Source organism: Clarias gariepinus, chromosome 3 (assembly GCF_024256425.1).
Source record: "Clarias gariepinus isolate MV-2021 ecotype Netherlands chromosome 3, CGAR_prim_01v2, whole genome shotgun sequence".
Lineage (NCBI taxonomy): Eukaryota > Metazoa > Chordata > Actinopteri > Siluriformes > Clariidae > Clarias > Clarias gariepinus.
Window position 1 is genome coordinate 34,242,266 of NC_071102.1, and position 18,022 is coordinate 34,260,287.

At 38.8% G+C, this 18,022-nt stretch overlaps 1 protein-coding gene across 4 annotated transcripts in view; it reads left to right on the forward strand.

Moving 5' to 3' along the window:
- The window catches only part of dnm2a (dynamin 2a), a 52,092-nt gene extending 39,864 nt beyond the window's left edge, over positions 1 to 12,228 (forward strand). For 3 of the 4 annotated variants that reach the window (XM_053493185.1, XM_053493184.1, XM_053493186.1), the window contains 4 exons: positions 1,869 to 2,033; positions 3,316 to 3,539; positions 3,619 to 3,855; positions 4,703 to 7,595. In XM_053493185.1, coding sequence (XP_053349160.1) covers positions 1,869 to 2,033; positions 3,316 to 3,539; positions 3,619 to 3,855; positions 4,703 to 4,772 — 696 coding nt within the window. In that variant the 3' untranslated portion in view covers positions 4,773 to 7,595. Of the gene's footprint in view, positions 1 to 1,868; positions 2,034 to 3,315; positions 3,540 to 3,618; positions 3,856 to 4,702; positions 7,596 to 11,840 lie in introns of those variants that run through there. The other variant, XM_053493187.1, reaches the window with a different exon arrangement.
- The last annotated feature ends 5,794 nt before the right edge of the window (positions 12,229 to 18,022 follow it).

Genomic DNA, 18,022 nt, shown 5'->3' on the forward strand with positions numbered 1-18,022 from the left:
CGGGTTGTGGGCTGCTTGGAACGTGAGCGCTCCTGCACTTTTTTTCTGCATCGCAGCTTAATTTCATAGCTGCTACGTTTTTTTTATTGTAAAAAAATATATATACTCAGCAAAAAAAGAAGTACTGCAGTGCATCTCCTCCTCATGGACTGCCTATTGCGGACAGTCTGAGCACTGATGGAGGGATTGTGTGTTCCTGGTGTGACTCGGGCAGTTGTTGTGGCCATCCTGTACCTGTCACGCAGGTGTGATATTCGGATCTACCGATCCTGTGCGGGTGTTGTTACACGTGGTCTTCCACTGCGAGGATGATCAGCTGTCCTTCCTGTCTCCCTGTAGCGCTGTCTTAGGCGTCTCACAGTGCGGACATGCCAATTTATTGCCCTAACCACATCAGCAGTCCTCATGCCTCCCTGCAGCATGCCTAATGCACGTTCACGCAGATGAGCAGGGACCCTGGGCATCTTTCTTTGGGTGTTTTTCACAGTCAGTAGACAAGTCTCTTTACTGTCCTGCGTTTTTAGAACTGTGACCTTAAATGCCTACTTTCTGTAAGCTGTTAAGGTCTTAACGACCTTTCCACAGGTGCATGTTAATTAATTGATTATGGTTAATTGAACATGCATGGAAAACATTGTTTAAACCCTTTACAATGAAGATCTGTAAAGTTATTTGGATTTTTCACAACATTATTGTTGAAATACACAGTCCTGAAAAAGGGACGTTTCTTTTTTTGCTGAGTATATATCATAAAAAAATATAGTTTGCAAAGCTATAGTTCGCATAGACAGCAAAACCTAGCACAAAATAAAAAAAAATGCAGCTGACATAAAAAGTGATAAAAAGTGTTTAAATACTGCATTGGAAGACTTCATGGACACTTCATTAGGTAAAACCCATGTGGGTTAAGGCTCTGAGTTACTGTTCAGAAGGTTAGCGGTTTAAACCCCATCTCCATTTGGTTACCATTCCTGGGCTCTTGAGCAAGGCCCTTAACTCTATCTGCTCGGATCTAGGTATATGCAAAGAAATATTTTAACGGTGCAGGAAAATATATATTTGACAAAAAAGGCCTTCAACTTTCGCCTTAGTGCTGCTTTAATTCTTCTTCATGCTATAGATTCAACAATGTGCTGGAAACATTCAAAGATTTTTTCCGCAAAGTTTTCGGCTGGTGTGAATCTCCCAATTTGCCGATGCTCTGTTGGATTAAGATCTGGTGACTGTGGAGGTCGTTTGAATCTGGTTGGAGATGATGGACGTGGTCAGGTCTACTCAAATAAACTGTGGCATTTAAACCATGCTCAATTAGAACCAAGGGGCACAAAGCGTGCCAAGAAAATCTCTCCCACGCCATTACACCATTACCACCAGCCTGAACCACTGATATGAGGCAGAATTCCAGTTTCTGAATTTCAAAAGTCACAGCAAACATTGAGACTAATTAAACTAAGCAACATGTTTCCATTTTTATGTTGTCCAGTTTTAGTGAGCCCACGTGAATCGTACCCATGGTTCCCTGTTCTTAGCTGACAGGAGCGACTCCCAGTGTGGTCCTCTGCTGCTGTAGCCCATCTGCTTTAGGTTTTGTTAAATGTGCTGTGTGTTCAGAGATGCTCTAGAATATCTATACCTATCAGTTATATATCTGTCTGTATAAACTATCTGGAACTTGTAGTGCTACATAAAAAAATTGGCTTTTTTTCCCCATGTATACTTTTTACCAACTTAAAGCGACGCATAGGATGTGGCGACCCCGCCCCCCCCCCACTAACTAAATGTGTAATGCATTTTCATGAGTGCGATTAACATATACATTTGTATATAGCCAGCTTAATTAATGTGGCAGTGTGTGTATCTGTGTGTAGGCAGATGCAGAAGAAGGGGGTTCAGTGGACACCTTCTCCATGGACCCTCAGCTGGAGAGGCAGGTGGAAACCATCCGTAACCTGGTGGACTCCTACATCGGCATCGTCAACAAGACCATCAGAGACCTGATGCCCAAGACCATCATGCACCTCATGATCAACAATGTACGTCTGGTTTGTATGTGTGTGTGTGTGTGTGCGTATGCACGTGTGCGTGAGAACCCAGATCGTGCCGTTATTTGGTTTTCGGTTTGAGTGCGTGGGCTTTCAGAATGACGTTCACGTGGAAAGGCGTGAGCTTGCTCATTTCCAAATCTCTGCCCTCCCAGTGAACACTGATCTTTAACTTTCATCTGGTTTCTTCTGGTCTTGTTGTGGTGTCTGTCTGAGACATCAAGAGGTTTGTTTCCCAAAAACTCTTCAACAACTTCTTATCGTCAGTTTGCAAACAACCAAAGAGAGGGAGAAACCGAAACTACCATAAGCATCATCAATTTACGTGTATCCGGAAAGTCGTCGACTCAGTGTGACGAGATGAAATTGGACGCGGCGTAAATGAGTTTAGTCATTTCGTGTGGAAACGCGTGCTCAGCAGAACACTGCATCTGCACGCACAACCAATCTACAACTGACTTTAAACATCTAAACAAATACATGTTAAGTAATACCTCCAGAAATAAACCAGAGAACTTCTGAAGACTGAAGGTGATTTTGTGATCTTGTTCCGAAGAAAGATCAAATTTCATGTTGTAGCAGTAGACTAAACAGGTTTTTAACAGTGGTTACAGTCATGAACTACAAAAAGGAAATTCTGTGGTGTTCCTTGTGGCTGCTAGGGTGTTGCTAGGTAGGTTGATGCGATAATGTTTCTTGTGGTTACTAGAGGGCTGCTAGGATCATGCTATGCTATTTAAGATGATTGTGAAGGTGGTGTTCGTCAGTTGCTATGGTATTCCAGTTGGTTCCCAGGGAGTTGCTATGGTAATCCAGGTGGATGCTCGACAGTTGTTACAAGTTGTTTCCAAGTTGTTGCTAGCAAGTTCCTCTATTAGTCCAGGTGGATGCTCAACAGATGCTTTGGTATTCCATGCAGTTTCAAAGCAGTTTCTATGGTATTCCAAGCAGCTGCTGGGCATCTGGTCCTGACTCTGAGAAGGTTCTTAAGATAAAAAGCAGAAGAAGAACATTCCTGGTGTAAATTAAGTTTTCATTCCCAAATAAGGTTCTGTGCTTAAGTGCTTGGTATAAAGTTTCAGGTCTTTGGTAATTTGCTGATCCTGTCTTTCTAAGTACGTTCAAAGTTAAGTAAGTTTCTGGTCTGAATCTTAAATTTCTTTCATTAATGAAATGAAAAAAAAAAAATCTTGTTTTGCTTGGTTGATTTTAGAGCAAGTGAAACTATGGAAACCGGTTTTAGTGGTTATTGTCTTTCTCCTCTCATTTTCAGGCGAAGGACTTCATCCACTCGGAGCTCCTGGCCTACCTGTACTCTTCAGGCGATCAGAACAGTCTGATGGAGGAGTCGGCCGATCAGGCCCAGAGGAGGGACGAGATGCTGCGCATGTACCACGCCCTTAAGGAGGCGCTCCACATCATTGGGGACATCAGCACCTCCACCGTCACTGTACCCGTACCTCCGCCTGTTAATGACACCTGGATCCAGGAGGCCAGGTCAGTGTTGTTTAACCTCCATTTGTTCTGCCGTTCATGTAATCTAAGCAGTTGACACACTCATCTCTGTCCTTTACAGCCCCACCCCTCAGCGAAGACCAGCCACTGTAGCCCCGCCCCCTAGCAGGCCGCCAGCAGTCAGAGGCCCCACCCCAGGACCACCTCCTCTGAACCCTTCGCCTGCTTTTGGTGCTCCGCCCATCCCATCCAGACCAGGACAGCCCATTAACGCCTTTGGCAATAGCAGCCAGGACCCATTTAGTGCACCGCCACTGGTGCCCTCTCGCCCCGCACGCGTGCCCCCCGGGGTGCCCAGGTAAAAATGTGTGTATGTGTGTGAGTTTATTCAACACTAATGTTTTTTTATGTTAGCTAATGTACTCCAGGGAGTACTCTAACCTCACTGTGGGATTTATTCATCTATCTGTCATAATTTGACACTCAAGCAGAATGCTCTCATCATGGCTCGTCTTTCCCCCTCTCTCTTTATCTCTCTCTCTCTCTCTTTCTGCTTTGACTTGCGTTCCAGTCAGAGTGCAGCTCAGATACTGTAGTAATATGAGTAAAAGCTCTCATGGTCTATAAGCGGCTCTATATTTTGGTTAGAATAAAACGTGCAGCGTCGAAGGGTGACCTCCACAGAGTGATATTTTAGAGAAAGGTAAATTAGATATAGATAAGATAGAGAATAGACGCTTACAGAATCCAGCACTGGAATATACCTACAGCCTACAGAGCAGATAAGGTTAAAGATTTCTCTCAAGGCCTCAACAATCGCAGCTTTTGAACCCTCCGACCTTCCAATCAGTAACCCAGAATTTTAACCTTTTTCATATTCGTTCAATAGCTGGATCTCAGTCCCAGAATGCATTGCGTGATCTTCGAGTCGGTATTGACAGTGTTGTTAACCTTAGAGATGATGCTTTTATTTGAGTGCAAGCTGGACATAATAAAGGACTAATGCACTGCTGCATCGTTCACTTTAAAGTAAAGTAGAGATAAAGTAAGGGCTAAATCCGCTGGCTTCACTCTGGAACAGAGTCTGGATTTCCTTTTTGTTTTGTTTTTTTATCTTTCACCATCTCTCTCTCTCTTTCTCTCACATATACTCTCTTTCGGTGGAACATCTCTTCTCATTCTCTCTCACTCTTCTCTCCCTGCAGCCGAAGACCTCCTGGCGCACCCACCCGACCCACCATAATCCGCCCTGCTGAGCCCTCCCTTCTAGACTAGGCCTTCACTACACAAACACACACACTCTCTCTCAAACGATCTGCGAATATGGGCCAAGAACGAGAAATAAAGAGCAGGGAGGAGGCTGTAGGGTTAGAATGCTGAAGATTTGGGGATTTTTTTTAAAAACAAACAAAAAAAATTGTCTGTACATCCAGCCTGACCAATAAATATCCACCTTTTGAGTTGATCCAGACTGTTCTGTGATTAAAAAAAAAAAAAAAACGCTGCTAATTTTCTCCTTTAGGCACATTATTAAAATTCCATATGCAGGCTGTAAGTTAGTACAACGATTCAAACCACTTCTCTAACTCTTCTTTACTTTTTTTTTCCATCTCTTATATTATTTGCTCGGTTGGCCTCCAGGGGCCAATGCTTTAACCATGCATCGATGAGATTCGCTTTGGGTGACGTGTTTAGTTTTCTGTTTGTTTGTTTGTTTGTTAGTTTTTTTCCACTGAATGTATAGTATAGTTTGCTTACTAGGAGCTAGCCGAGACCTGGTTTTTCCATTTAATAAAATGCCGTCATTCTCTTTAACCTTCCATCATAATCCCAGCCTTTAAAATCCATTGAGTGGTCTGTACATCAAATCTGGAATCGCTTTGATTAAAGAGTGCTTAGGTTTTAGCAGAATGTTCCAATACCCCACAGCGTTCTGTAACGACTTGGTGTGTGTATACAAAAGAGTAATCCGTGTATGTGAAAATAATCCGCGTGACAGGAAATAGGACCGGTTATTCAGTCCTGTCTTGGCTAGTTAAGCTATAGCTCAGGTTTTCGCAGTCCTGATCTGATTGGTTAACCTAATTTAGACTTCTAGACATGTATGTAATTTAAATTCATCTCTTGAGGCATAGGTTGCCTCGGTTTTACATTCAGGGACGGAGCGAGCCTTGTTAAGGCGAACAGAGGCAGCGTACGGAAGACGCAAAGGGGTAGTTTGAACATACGGTAGCTAACATGGGTGTGATGCAACAAAAATATCTTATTACAAACCATAAATTTTTACGATATGCTCTGAAACCTCAATTCTCCTCGTTTAATTATTTATAAAGTTACAGGAATGAATATGAAACAAGTTGGTACATCTGGTCTTATAGAAGCTCTGAAGAAACGTCTTGGGGAGGGAGGGGAAGCGTATGAATATAGGTATTCAATATCTTTTACTTTTTTTTTTTTTGCATGAATGAATACTATTGTTAGCATTATTTGGTCCAAACTACCCCTCAGGTTGACGATTTTAACCCAGATTGTATGAACAGGGTCTCAAAATGGAGTGCATCGACTGTTATAATAATAATAATAATAATAACAGTAATTACAAAGGAAAAGTCGTGTTCATTTGTGTGTCTGTGAATAGAAACACGAAGACGTCAACGTTACAAGCTGTCCTAACCAAACGTCAGCGCTTTTAAAGTTGGTTACTAATAAACAGTGCATTAACTGGGCTGTGGGACTGTGGGCGCTTTAAGGAAATATATACATACACGTACAGGTTGGGTTTTTAAACGTTTTTTTGGTTTTTTTTGAGTGTATTATTTATAACCTGGGCATTTGTCATCGATGTTTTGATTTCTTTTTTGTTTGTTTGTTTTCATTTGTCATTATGCTGTCGGAGGAATAGTGTGTCAGAAAGTGCCGGGAGGTGGCCAGATGGCTGAGGTGGCCAGGTCTCATCTATAAATCAATAAGAGCAGCATGAGGGGGAGGGGGTCATTAATTACTAATCATAAGTAAGTCTGATTGGACCTAGCATTGGTCCCTGTGGGTTTCACCCCTCAGATTAGATCAGATCGCAGAATAATGTTCGAAGTTTGATTTTATTTTATTTAACAGGTTCAAAAAGGATGTTAGTGTTGATGGGTGATGATGATGATGATTTCTTGAATTTTGCTTTAGGATTAATAGTGGATTCATTTAAACTCTGATGTGAAGATGGACGAGGTGATCGGAGATGTCTGGCAAATTCCAGCATGTCAGAATAAAGTGTCGGATAATATAAAGCGCTAATTTACAATGAGGGTTTCCTTTATGAATAGTGTGCTATGGATAATAGATAATAAATTGTGATCTATAAAGTATGCGTGCACACATGGGGTGTTCGAGTCTAAGTAGGACTTTAAAAAATGAAATTTCTTGTGAATGAAGACATAAAACCAACATTTACAGAAGATGTCCGTACTTTCGTGAATGATGATCACAGCCGAGGTGGCTCTGAGCCCACTCCAGCTGTTCCTGTGAACATTTAGCCAGTGGAACGCCTAATCATTGAAAATTGATGGATTAGTTAGTCAGTAACTTGTTGAACCCACTTAATAGGGTTTTACCACACATTATAGGGATTTCCATTGCTACATTTCTATTGCTCCCATGAAACGCTGGGAGAAGTGTATTAGTTGAGCAGGGGATTATATAGAGAAATAACTTGAGTTTTTACTTTTGTAACTGTGTTCTGTTATTCTGCACAATCCAGTCCCAGTTTGACTTGAACACCCCTTATGTGTATACATACATACAAACATACATATGTATTTATGTATGTTTGGCATCCCATATTGCATAGTCTCTTCTCTGAAACTCTTCACATGTCTCATCTCTCTGGTTTCTGGGGTAGAAACAGGTGACCACCCTGTATAGTTCTGCTGTTTTTATTCCTTTCGTTTTTTTTTTTTTTTTTTTTTTTTTTTTTTTTGAAATCATCTATCCTTGTCAAGTGCCTCTGTAGCTATTAATGCACTCTGAGCAAATGGTGAAAATTTGGAAAAAAAATTAGCTAATAAAAGAGGTATTGTGTACAATAAAAGGGACTTCCTGTGGTGATTGGTGTTTCCTTGTGTCTTTGATTTCCTTTCCGTCTCCTTGCTGCATCTGTCCATCTGCATGACGCTGTTTCACACTGTTATTGAAATGAACACAAGCATGATCAGGAGCTAAAAGTACAGTGTTTCTACAGGTGTACGAATCACAGTCAAATTTTCAGTGTACAAGGATGAGTCAAAACTTATCCGCACTCTGGATAAGAATGTATTATAATTAATGAAAAAAGTACAAATACATTATTTTTCAACATTATCTCCTTACTTTTCAATACACTTTGTGTATCTGTCAACAAGCTTTCGTACTATGGGGGGATGCTTGAACAACTCAAGATAACTCAAGTTTTTGCAGATTGTTGACAGTTTGGGCAGAATGTATGGACGTGTATCGTCGTGCAAGATCACAACACCCTTGGATAGCAGTCTTCTGCATTTAATCTAAAGTTTAGGCATCAGCACTTCAATAATCATCTCAGTGTATTGAGCACTGTTGGTTATTGAACCTTTTTCCTGATAATGTTTCAATACTGGCCCTTGAGTGTCCCAGAAAACGTATCAATTTATAACATGTTTACAACTGCACAGCTGTAAATGGGGAGACAGTAGCCTCGAACGAAAAGTGCTAATAAGTCATTGCGGCCAACAGAAGTTTTAATATGACCGGAGTAAAGATGTTTTTTGACTCACCCTTGTATATGTATAGTATAGGTGCAAAAGCATATTGTCAATATGCTTCTTGTCATGCAGTTGTAGGAAAAAAATCGAGAACAGGGTGCTGTAATAAAACTGTTATTGCCACAGAGTTGATTAGTTTCCAAAAACAGAATCTCAAATTATACTATATTATTATTTATAATTTTTGTGTGTTTATGGTCGCAATTGTATCTTATGAAATGTTGTTGGTATACGAAGTTGCTCCACAATATTGTCGAAATAAAATATTAAAATATTAATAAACAAAAGTATAAACTGAAAAAATTATTCCGTTCGGAAGATAGATGTGTATGAAAAAATATGACTGTTTTACCAAAATTTTTTATTTTTGCACTGTACTGTTTTTATGTATGCTAGCTACGTAAGTTAGCTGCTGACAAATCAACATTAGGAAATAAGATATTAATAGAAAGTTTTACAAAAAAAGGTGAGTGCTCTGTACGGTGGCCGAGAAGTACAAAACAAAATAAATTCGAAAACACAACAACAAATTCAGAAACAAAAATACCAAATCAGAAAACACAAATTCAGACAAATTGTAAGAGGTAGAGATAGTTTGCTAATTAAATTCTTACTGTTGATTGGACGAGACATCCGCCACTCAACATCGGCGGTAAGACATTTAATGCAAACACAACTGAAGTGTTTCTGCGACTTTAATTATTTTTGAGGTTTTTAATCAAGCAAGGCTAATCCGGTGTACACACCAATCTTTGGCAGATGTTAATAAGTATTAATGAGTATTGACACAGTGTCAACACAAACAAGATGTCCCATACAAGTAAAACAAAGTAAATTTTTTTTGGTAGATTCTGTAAAAAAGTTTGCGCATTTTTTGCGAGTTGACTCTGTCCACCATGATGGTTATTTTGAAGGAAATTATAAGGTCTTGGGTCACGTGATCTCAGTCACATGAAAGGAAAGTTGGGCCTAAATATAGTCTTATGCAAAAATTTAGGCATCCCTTGATAAATAACAGATTTTGTTTTATTAAAAAAGATGTCACCACAGTCTCTCTTAGAAATGGAAAAAATACAAACATTATTATGGCACTGTGCAAAAGTTTGGGCACCCTAAGTGTTCCAGAGTCTCAGGATCTTTTTACACAGTTTCAGACCTTAATCAGTTTGTTGGATCTGATGCATGGCAACAGCTGTCATTAGAAAATGCCAATTTCAAAGCTTTACAAATACTTTAACTGTTCAAACCTTGTGCACACACTTGCAGATACTCAATAACCATGGGTTCCTCTAAGCAGCTGTGTAAGACTCTGAAAATGAAAGTTATTGATGCCCATAAAGCAGGAAAAGGGTACAAGAAGATAGCAAACGTTGTCAGATTGCAGTTTCCACAATCAGAATTGTAATTAAGAGATGGCAGATCAGAGGAACTGTGGAGGTCAAGATGAGATCTGGAAAACCAAGAAAACTCTGAGAGACCTGCTCATATGCTGGTCAGAAAGACAAACCAAAACCCCCATTTGCATGCAAGAAACCTTCAAGATTTAGCAGACTCAGTAGTGGAGGTGCACCGTTCCGGAAGACCTTTATGGAAGAGTCAGCAGAAGACAACCTTACCTGCATTCCTGTCATAAAATCCAACATCAGAAGTATGCAACAGAACATCTACAGAAGCCTGATACATTTTGGAAACAAGTGCTGTGGATTGAAGAAGTTAAGATAGAACCCTTTGTCCACAAACACCAAATGCCTGTTTGGGGGGAAAAAAAGAGCAGCATTTCATGAAAAAAACACCTTGCCAACTATTAAGCATGGGAGTGGATCTAACATGCTTTGGGGTTGTGTTGCAGCCAGTGGCACAGGAAACATTGCACAGATGGAGGAAAGAATGGATTCCACTAAATACCAGCAAATTCTGAAAGCAAACATCACACCATCTGTAAAAAAAAGCTGAAGCTGAAGAGAGGATGACTTCTACAACAGGACTATAATCCTAAACATACCTCGAACGCCACTATGGAAGAGACGCAAGACAAAGGTTTTGAAATGTCCCCTGATTTAAACATCATTAAAATTTTGTGGATAGATCTTAAAAGAGCTGTGCATGCAAGACGACCAAAGACTATTACAGAACTAGAAAATCCCAAGTAAAAGTATTGAAAGACTTTAAGCTGGCTAGAAAAAGCATTTGCAAGCTGTGATATCTGCCAGAAGAGGTGTTACTAAGTACTGATTATTTGGGGTGGCCAAACTTTTGCACAGTGCCCCAATAATGTTTTTAATTTTTAATTTTTGTTCCAATTAAGACATAAAAGTAACTATGCATTAATGTTTGCTGAAAATACTGTGCATTTTTTCTATTTTCAAGAGAGACTGTATTAACATCTTTTCAATTAAAAATCACCCAAATCTGTTATTTATCAAGGGGTGCCTAAACTTTTGATTAAGACTGTAGCTTACTAAAAGTACAGGCTGCAGAAAACAATTTTCAAAAATTATTTTTTTGTATACAGATGTGCAAGGACAAAACAATAATGGTATTACTTGTCATTTTCAAAAAAAATATTCTTATCTATTGTGTACTTGTATAGTCTGAATCAATCTTAAAAAATATCAATAAAAACTTTGACTCCACTAGGGAGGAAAACAATAAGAAAATGGTAGGGCCATTAGTAAATCGAATTTTATTATACTGCATCTGTGTCATTTGTAGAAGTGCAGTCATTTCTTTACTTACAAACACAAGGAATATGATTAAGGATATATAATGTGGGGTGTTGCCTATAAAGAGTTGGACACCCATGGTTTCGGTGTTAAGATCTTTAAAGTCACTCAACCTTATTTTAAAGTAAAAAAAAAAAAAAAAGGAACCTTTTTTAGGAGATGTAATTATCTATTCAGTTTTAATAATACTAAAGTAAATAATAAGTAAGTATTACACTAAAGCCATTAAAGGAGTTCCAAGGAGGCCAGTGTTTTAAGTTTTCATGGCTCAGCCTCCTGAGAAAACTTGGCATCCAAGCACTAGTGAAACACTGGGATAAGTGCATTAGTGTAGCAGCGTTTTATTTAGAGCAAAAATAAAGTGAGTTTTTACTCTCATAACAGTGTTCTATTATTCTGCACAATCAAAAGTCCTGGTTTGACTTGAACAGGCCTTGTATTTTCCACCCATGTGGTTCCAAGTACCGAAATTGTACCCAGCCCCTTTTACAATTCTCACTCTTAATCACACATGCACTTTTGGTTTTAAAGTGGTATAATTACTAAACAACTGGTATTAGTTTATGAATAATTTAACCCTTTAACATGCATATGCGAATAAGGACTCTTTCACTTCCAGAAAGCAAAAAAAAAAAATGCTGACTTGATTTTGCAAGACATGTGGTCAGCTCTGAAAGTAGGTCACTGCGAGATGCTCGTGTCACTTCACGTTAGTAAAACGTTGACTTTCCGAAATAAACCCACTGGATGGTAAAACACACACACACATACACAAAGTTTTCAGGTTGTCTAAACGTCTCTAACATGCCTGCTTAGTTCTCATCGCTTTCATTGCGGTTCTTCTCAAACAGACGTCCGACTCCAAGACGGGACCAGTGGTGACCCTGAACGTCCAGAACACCTGTGCTGCAGTGCATTGTGGGAGGTGAATACCGCAGAAGAGTTCCTACAGCGCAATGTTCACCTTTTTATTGGTTTTGGTAATGTTATGTAGTGTTGATGCCCAGTTTTCTCTCACCACACCACTGCACACACGTGTACAACCCATACCTGGACACTTCAGTACGTTTCCATTGCTTTTAAGACTCTAGTTACAACACTGATCTACATTTAAAAACGACTTACTAACGGTGTTAATTATTTGTCGTCATTGCTTAAATGTTCCTCCAACTTTATTAAAAGCATTTTCAATGGGCTGGAAGTCCTTCAACAAATTTTTTAACTAGAACATGAACGATATCAAAAGGTATTTATCGCAGCTAATGTGGTGGTTTACTTTTTAGCCAAATAATGAAATTTAACACTTAGCCAAGTAACTCAAATATGTACAATGTACCTTTTTTCCCTGACAACTCAAACAGCAAAGACATTTTGCTGCCTGAGTTTAGCTTAGCACAGGTTAGCATTAAAGCCGTTGCAAATGTAGCCAAGAGTTAATGGAAGTCTATTTTAATCAGTGCTAATTTTGACAATTGGATTCACTTATTCACTTCAAGTGTAAGTCTTTTTACTTTAAGTCAAATTTGTTTTATAGTTTTAGTCACATCATAGTTCATTTCAGTGTAAAGTTCACGGAAAAAGTGCAAAACTTCGACTTAGTCCATTGAAATAAAAAAATTAGTGTTTAAAATTTTCTCTTAAATTTATCCAAAATATTCACAAGGTTCGATTCCCATCATGTGTGGCCTGGAGTTGCATGTTTTCCCCGTGTTTGGTGGGTTTCCTCCCACAGTCCAAAGACATGCAGATTAGGCTAATTGGTGTGAATAAGTGTGTGCCCTGCCATAGATTGGCACCCTGTCCAGGGTGTACCCTGCCTCATGCCCTAATTCTCCCAGGATTGGCTCCAGGCCTCTGCGACCCTAAATACAGGATTAAGTAGTGTAGACAATGAATGAATGAATGAATTCCCAAGATATTCTGTATTACGTTTTCGAAGTTCGAATGTCTTGATTGGTCAGAATTGCTAAAATTATACCACTAGATTCCTCTACTGACTGTAACTCGCTGGCATTTGTTTTAATTACAGTAAGACATGACACTTATGCATATGTTGATGTGCTAATCAGTGTAAGGTAAGAAGCTGAAACTGTAAAATTGTCACTTAATGCCATGTTCCTGTTAAGACCCCTTAGCCAAATTAATTCCATTTGGTTTAACATAACAAGCAGCTAGCATCTGTAACAGTGAAGGAAATAACAGGAAGATCTGTTTTATGCAATTTCTTTATGCAGAGACTTAAAATTTCATCAATCAATAATCTGTGCATCATGAAATAACTTCAAATCATTTCTCGTGTTTTGTTAGTGTGAATCCTGTAAAACTATTATCATTGTGTTATATGGGAAATGAAGTTTGATTTTTTAAGACTAATAAAGGTGTAAAAGATGAATTTCTGAAGCTGCATGTCTTCCAGTATGTACACACTTAAACACTTTTGTAAGTTTGTAAATATAAACATACAGCACTGCTGTTTTTTTCTTTAAGTTACTGTTAACTTAAAAACTGTTAGCCATACATAATTAGTTAAAATATGCATCACAAATGACTTGCAGTTACATAACTACCTATTAAATATTTTAGTTTATTACAAAAAAATGTTATAATAATAACATGCTACCTCATGTTTATTTGGGGGAGAAATATCTGGTTAAAAAAAGGAAGATCAATAAAAATTCTGTAATTTTCTTTCTTAATTATTTTTTTTTATTTGACAAATCAGTTATTTTAATTATTATATGGAAAATCCTCCATGATTCTTTCAGGTTTGTCCACACAACAGTCTCTTAAATTGGGACAGAATAAAATAATAATAATAATAATAATAATGAGCATGGTCAGCATTCTACATGCCACAGTAACTCATACTGTACAGTATAATCACTCTTTAAAACTGCTGTGAGCAGCAAAGCATGTTATAAATGCATGTTGAAAATTGAGGCGGATGGACTACAACAACAGAAGATCATATTAGGGCTCACTCAAACTGGACAGGTGAAGTCTGGAAGGAATCCGAGCGACGTCCTCTGCAGGATTCTACCTGATAAAATATCATAAACATGTCAATGCTCAGGTTTACAGCTGGTGATAACATGTATCAGACCTATTTTTTGATCTCTGCTTAGAGTTAATATTTCGAGGAAATACAATTGTGTGTGTGTTTGTGAGATGGATTAATAGATCAGCACTGAAGCACAAGTCCCAGCAGATGGCGACCTGAAAGCTCCCTTTGCAACCATGCTGCTATATTTGTATGGTGCAAAAGTTTGTGCACTTCAGCTTTCTAACACCAGCAAGCCATTGATGCGAGATTACAGATTAGTTTTACAGATCCCATGCTTGAAAGATTTACATCTATGTCAATCATATTGATCATGAACAAATGTAAATTACATTTTTGACTAAAATGAATTATTTAAAAAAATGATTGTTGTTTTAGATTTAGCAAATCTTTCTACATTAAAAAAAAAAGTTTTTTATTGTCATCATTTTCACTCTTTATCCCTACGAGCATCCCTTAACTTTCAGCGTTCTTTTTCCTCTCCCATAGCTCTACAAAATGACACGTTGTTCAGGTTAACACCATATTCAACCATTAGACATTTCTGCAATGCATCTTAAGCCTGAGATGATGATGTAAAATGGTTTCATTAAAAAAATTAAAAACACCAATTTGATGTGTTGTAGGTTGTAAAAGAGAAGTCGTTTTTATTTCCTTGACCCTTTAAGCAGGAAGATGATGATTTTTTGGGGGGGAGGGGGGGAATTTATTTATTATACAGTTATATTTTTTAAGGTTTAATTAATTAATTCATTCATTGCTTGCTTGCTTTCCTGTGTAGGATCAGGAAGGAGGCATTAGAGTCTGTCCCAGGGAACAAGGTGGCGTACTTACATTCACACACACACACACACATCAAGCACTACAGCAATTTGGAAGCCAGACTGGAGACAGGACTTGAACCCCCTTTCCCTGGTGGTGTGGTGTGACGTTGCTAATCGCTGAGCCACCATGCACCAGAGGTTTAAGGTCAAATTTTATATATTGTTGTTTCACATTACATGTTTGTCATTTTAAGTGTGCAGATAGGTTGAAAGGTCATCGTGATGATATAGCAAGGTTAGCAATATACTGTGACATTATAGGAACAACTTTTACTCTCCTTAAATATGGGTGCAAATAGTTCACTGAATTGATTCATTGAACACCTACAGTACACTGCGTTCCAAATTATTATACAAATTGGATGTAAGTGTCATAAACATTACACTTTTAGTTTTAAAATTAAACTTATGGATGGTATTGTGTCTTAGGGCTCTTTGGATCACTGAAATGAATCTCAGACAACTGTGATAATTAGTTTGCCAGATGAGCTCAATTAAAGGAAAAGTGCGGAAGAAGGTTGTTCCACTATTTGTTGTTCATTATTAAGCAGGCCACAGGTTTTAAGAAATATAAGAAAGAAAAAGGGTCTCTCTGCTGCCGAAAAGCATCAAATAGTGCAATGCCTTGGACAAGGTGTATGAAAACATTAGATATTTCACGAAAACTTAAGCGTGATCATTGTACCGTGAAGACATTTGTGGCTGATTCAGAGCACAGATAAAGGCTGAATGAGGAAGGTTTTTTCTAGACAAATTCATCGGATTAAGATTGCAGCTGCTAAAATGCCATTGCAAAGCAGCAAATTGGTTTTTGAAGCTGCTGGTGCTTCTGGAGTCCTGTGAACCTCAAGGTGTAGGATTCTTCAGATGCTTGCAGTTGTGCATAAACTTACTTCGGCCACCCCTAACCAGAAGCAGAAACGGTTGCAGTGGGCCCAGGCATACATGAAGACTAATTTTTAAACAGTCTTGTTTACTGATGAGTGTCGTGCAACCCCGGATGGTCCAGATGGATGGAGTAGTGGATGGTTGGTGGATGGCCACTATGTCCCAACAAGGCTGCGATGTCAACAAGGAGGTTGCGGAGTCATGTTTTGGGTCGGAATCATGGGGTGAGAGCTGGTAGGCCCCTTTAGGGTCCCTGAAGGTGTGAAAATGACCTCAGCAAAGTATATAGAGTTTTTGTGTGACCACTTTCTTCCATGGTACAAAAAGAAGAACGTGCCTTTAGTAGCAAAATCATCCATGGCAATGTACCATCTCATGCTGGAAAGAATATCTCTGTGTTATTGGCTGCTATGGGCATAAAAGATGAGAAACTCATGGTGTCGCCACCATCCTCCCCTAACCTTAACCCCATTGAGAACCTTTAGAGCATCCTCAAGCAAGATCTATGAGGGTGGGAGGCAGTTCACATCAAAACTGTATCTCTGGGAGGCTATTCTGACATCCTGCAAAAAAATTCAAGCAGAAATAGTCCAAAAACCCACAGGTCTAATGGAATTGTGAAGGTGATATCAGATAAGGGGTCCTATGTTAAGCTGTAACATGCCCTGTTAGGATGTTTTTGATTGAAATAGCTTTTACTTTGAGTAAATATGACCTCCTAATGCTGCAAATTCAACAAAAGCCCATTTTCTGTTCTTTACAACCTATAAAATGTTTTAACGCTGTTGTGCATAATAATTTGGAACAGTGCGTTTTCAGTTTTTTTATTTTTTAAATAAATATTGTTATCATTATCGTTATTATTGTTCAATAAAATTCAAATTACACCCTAATGGTTAATGACTTGAAAATTTTACTGACTGTCATTTATGGAACTCCAAAGTGTTCAAAATTAAATAAATAAATAGGATATGATAAAATAAATAACTCTATAAATAAATAAGACACAGTAAATTTATTTTAAAAAATGATGGAAATCATAATATCGCATCTCTTTTTTACGCAGATAGATGATTGCGTTGGTACAGTCACCGCCGACAAAGGGCCTTCCGTATGCCATTGCAAAGCAGCAAATTGGTATTTAAAGCTGCTGGTGCCTCTGGAGTCCCGCAAAACTCAAGGTGTAGGATCCTTCAACCCTGTGTTTGAAGGATCCTACCTTTAAAGGGCTGATAAAGGTTTTGTGCTAAACGATATTGTTGGCTCTGAGCTCTTTTTTCCCCCTGGCTATACGGCGCAAAGCAGCACAGTTTGTGTGCATGCGAATGTATTGTAATCGTATTCCATTACGCGTGCTGAAACACGCCCCTTTAACTTTTAATTCACAGAGGGAGAGATATGGATTCTTTCTCGATACAGCAAAGAATGAATAATTGCCATGGATAAAAGATGGAAAAAATGAAAAGGTGGAGCTGAAAATATATGCAACAAGAAGAAAAAGCTATAAAAGCAGATGCTGTGAAATTCTTTACATTAACAGATTATGCCTTTGGAGTAAGGGGAAAATTACAGTTCCGCAGGCTCTGACAGCTCTAACATTACGGTCAGGGGCAGCGAGTCTGGATCCAGCAGCTTTAGGGTCAGTGATGATGTTGACCAGCACCCTTCTATACCCGAGCCAAGTGAAAAGGATGGCAATCAACGGAACAGGTAAACTGAAATAAAATCAAAGTCTTGAAAAACAAGCATTGTCTTAGTTTACGAGTACCGAGTATCATGTATCATGCATGCGTTTTTTGTTTTGACACCGAGCGTTATGTGATCACAACTGAGCCAACGTTTTTTCTCTCTCTTGCGCTGTAGAAGTGGGTAATCGTCTTAGTGCACGTCTCTTACTGGTATAATCAACATCCGTGCACGCATTTTCTTTCTCAGCCTCATCCTTTTTCTCTCTCTCTTTCACCTTTATTGACCTAGAGAGAGCAGCAGGCAGACGCTGTGTGCGTTCGTGTGTGTTTGTAAACCGGCACGGTGTCAAAATAACAACAGGCGCACACACAGCGCCTGAGCACATAAGCAGGCAGTCACTGTCACACCTTAATAATAAAATAAAAACATCTTACTTAACTATATTTTTAGCCTGCTCGCTTGCACCCACAGAGCACTACAAATCTCAAAAGTGTGTTTAAACCTTTCGTGCAACCTTTCTTACATAGAAGTGCCACCACTACTATTCATAGCTATATTTGAATCAGGTTAG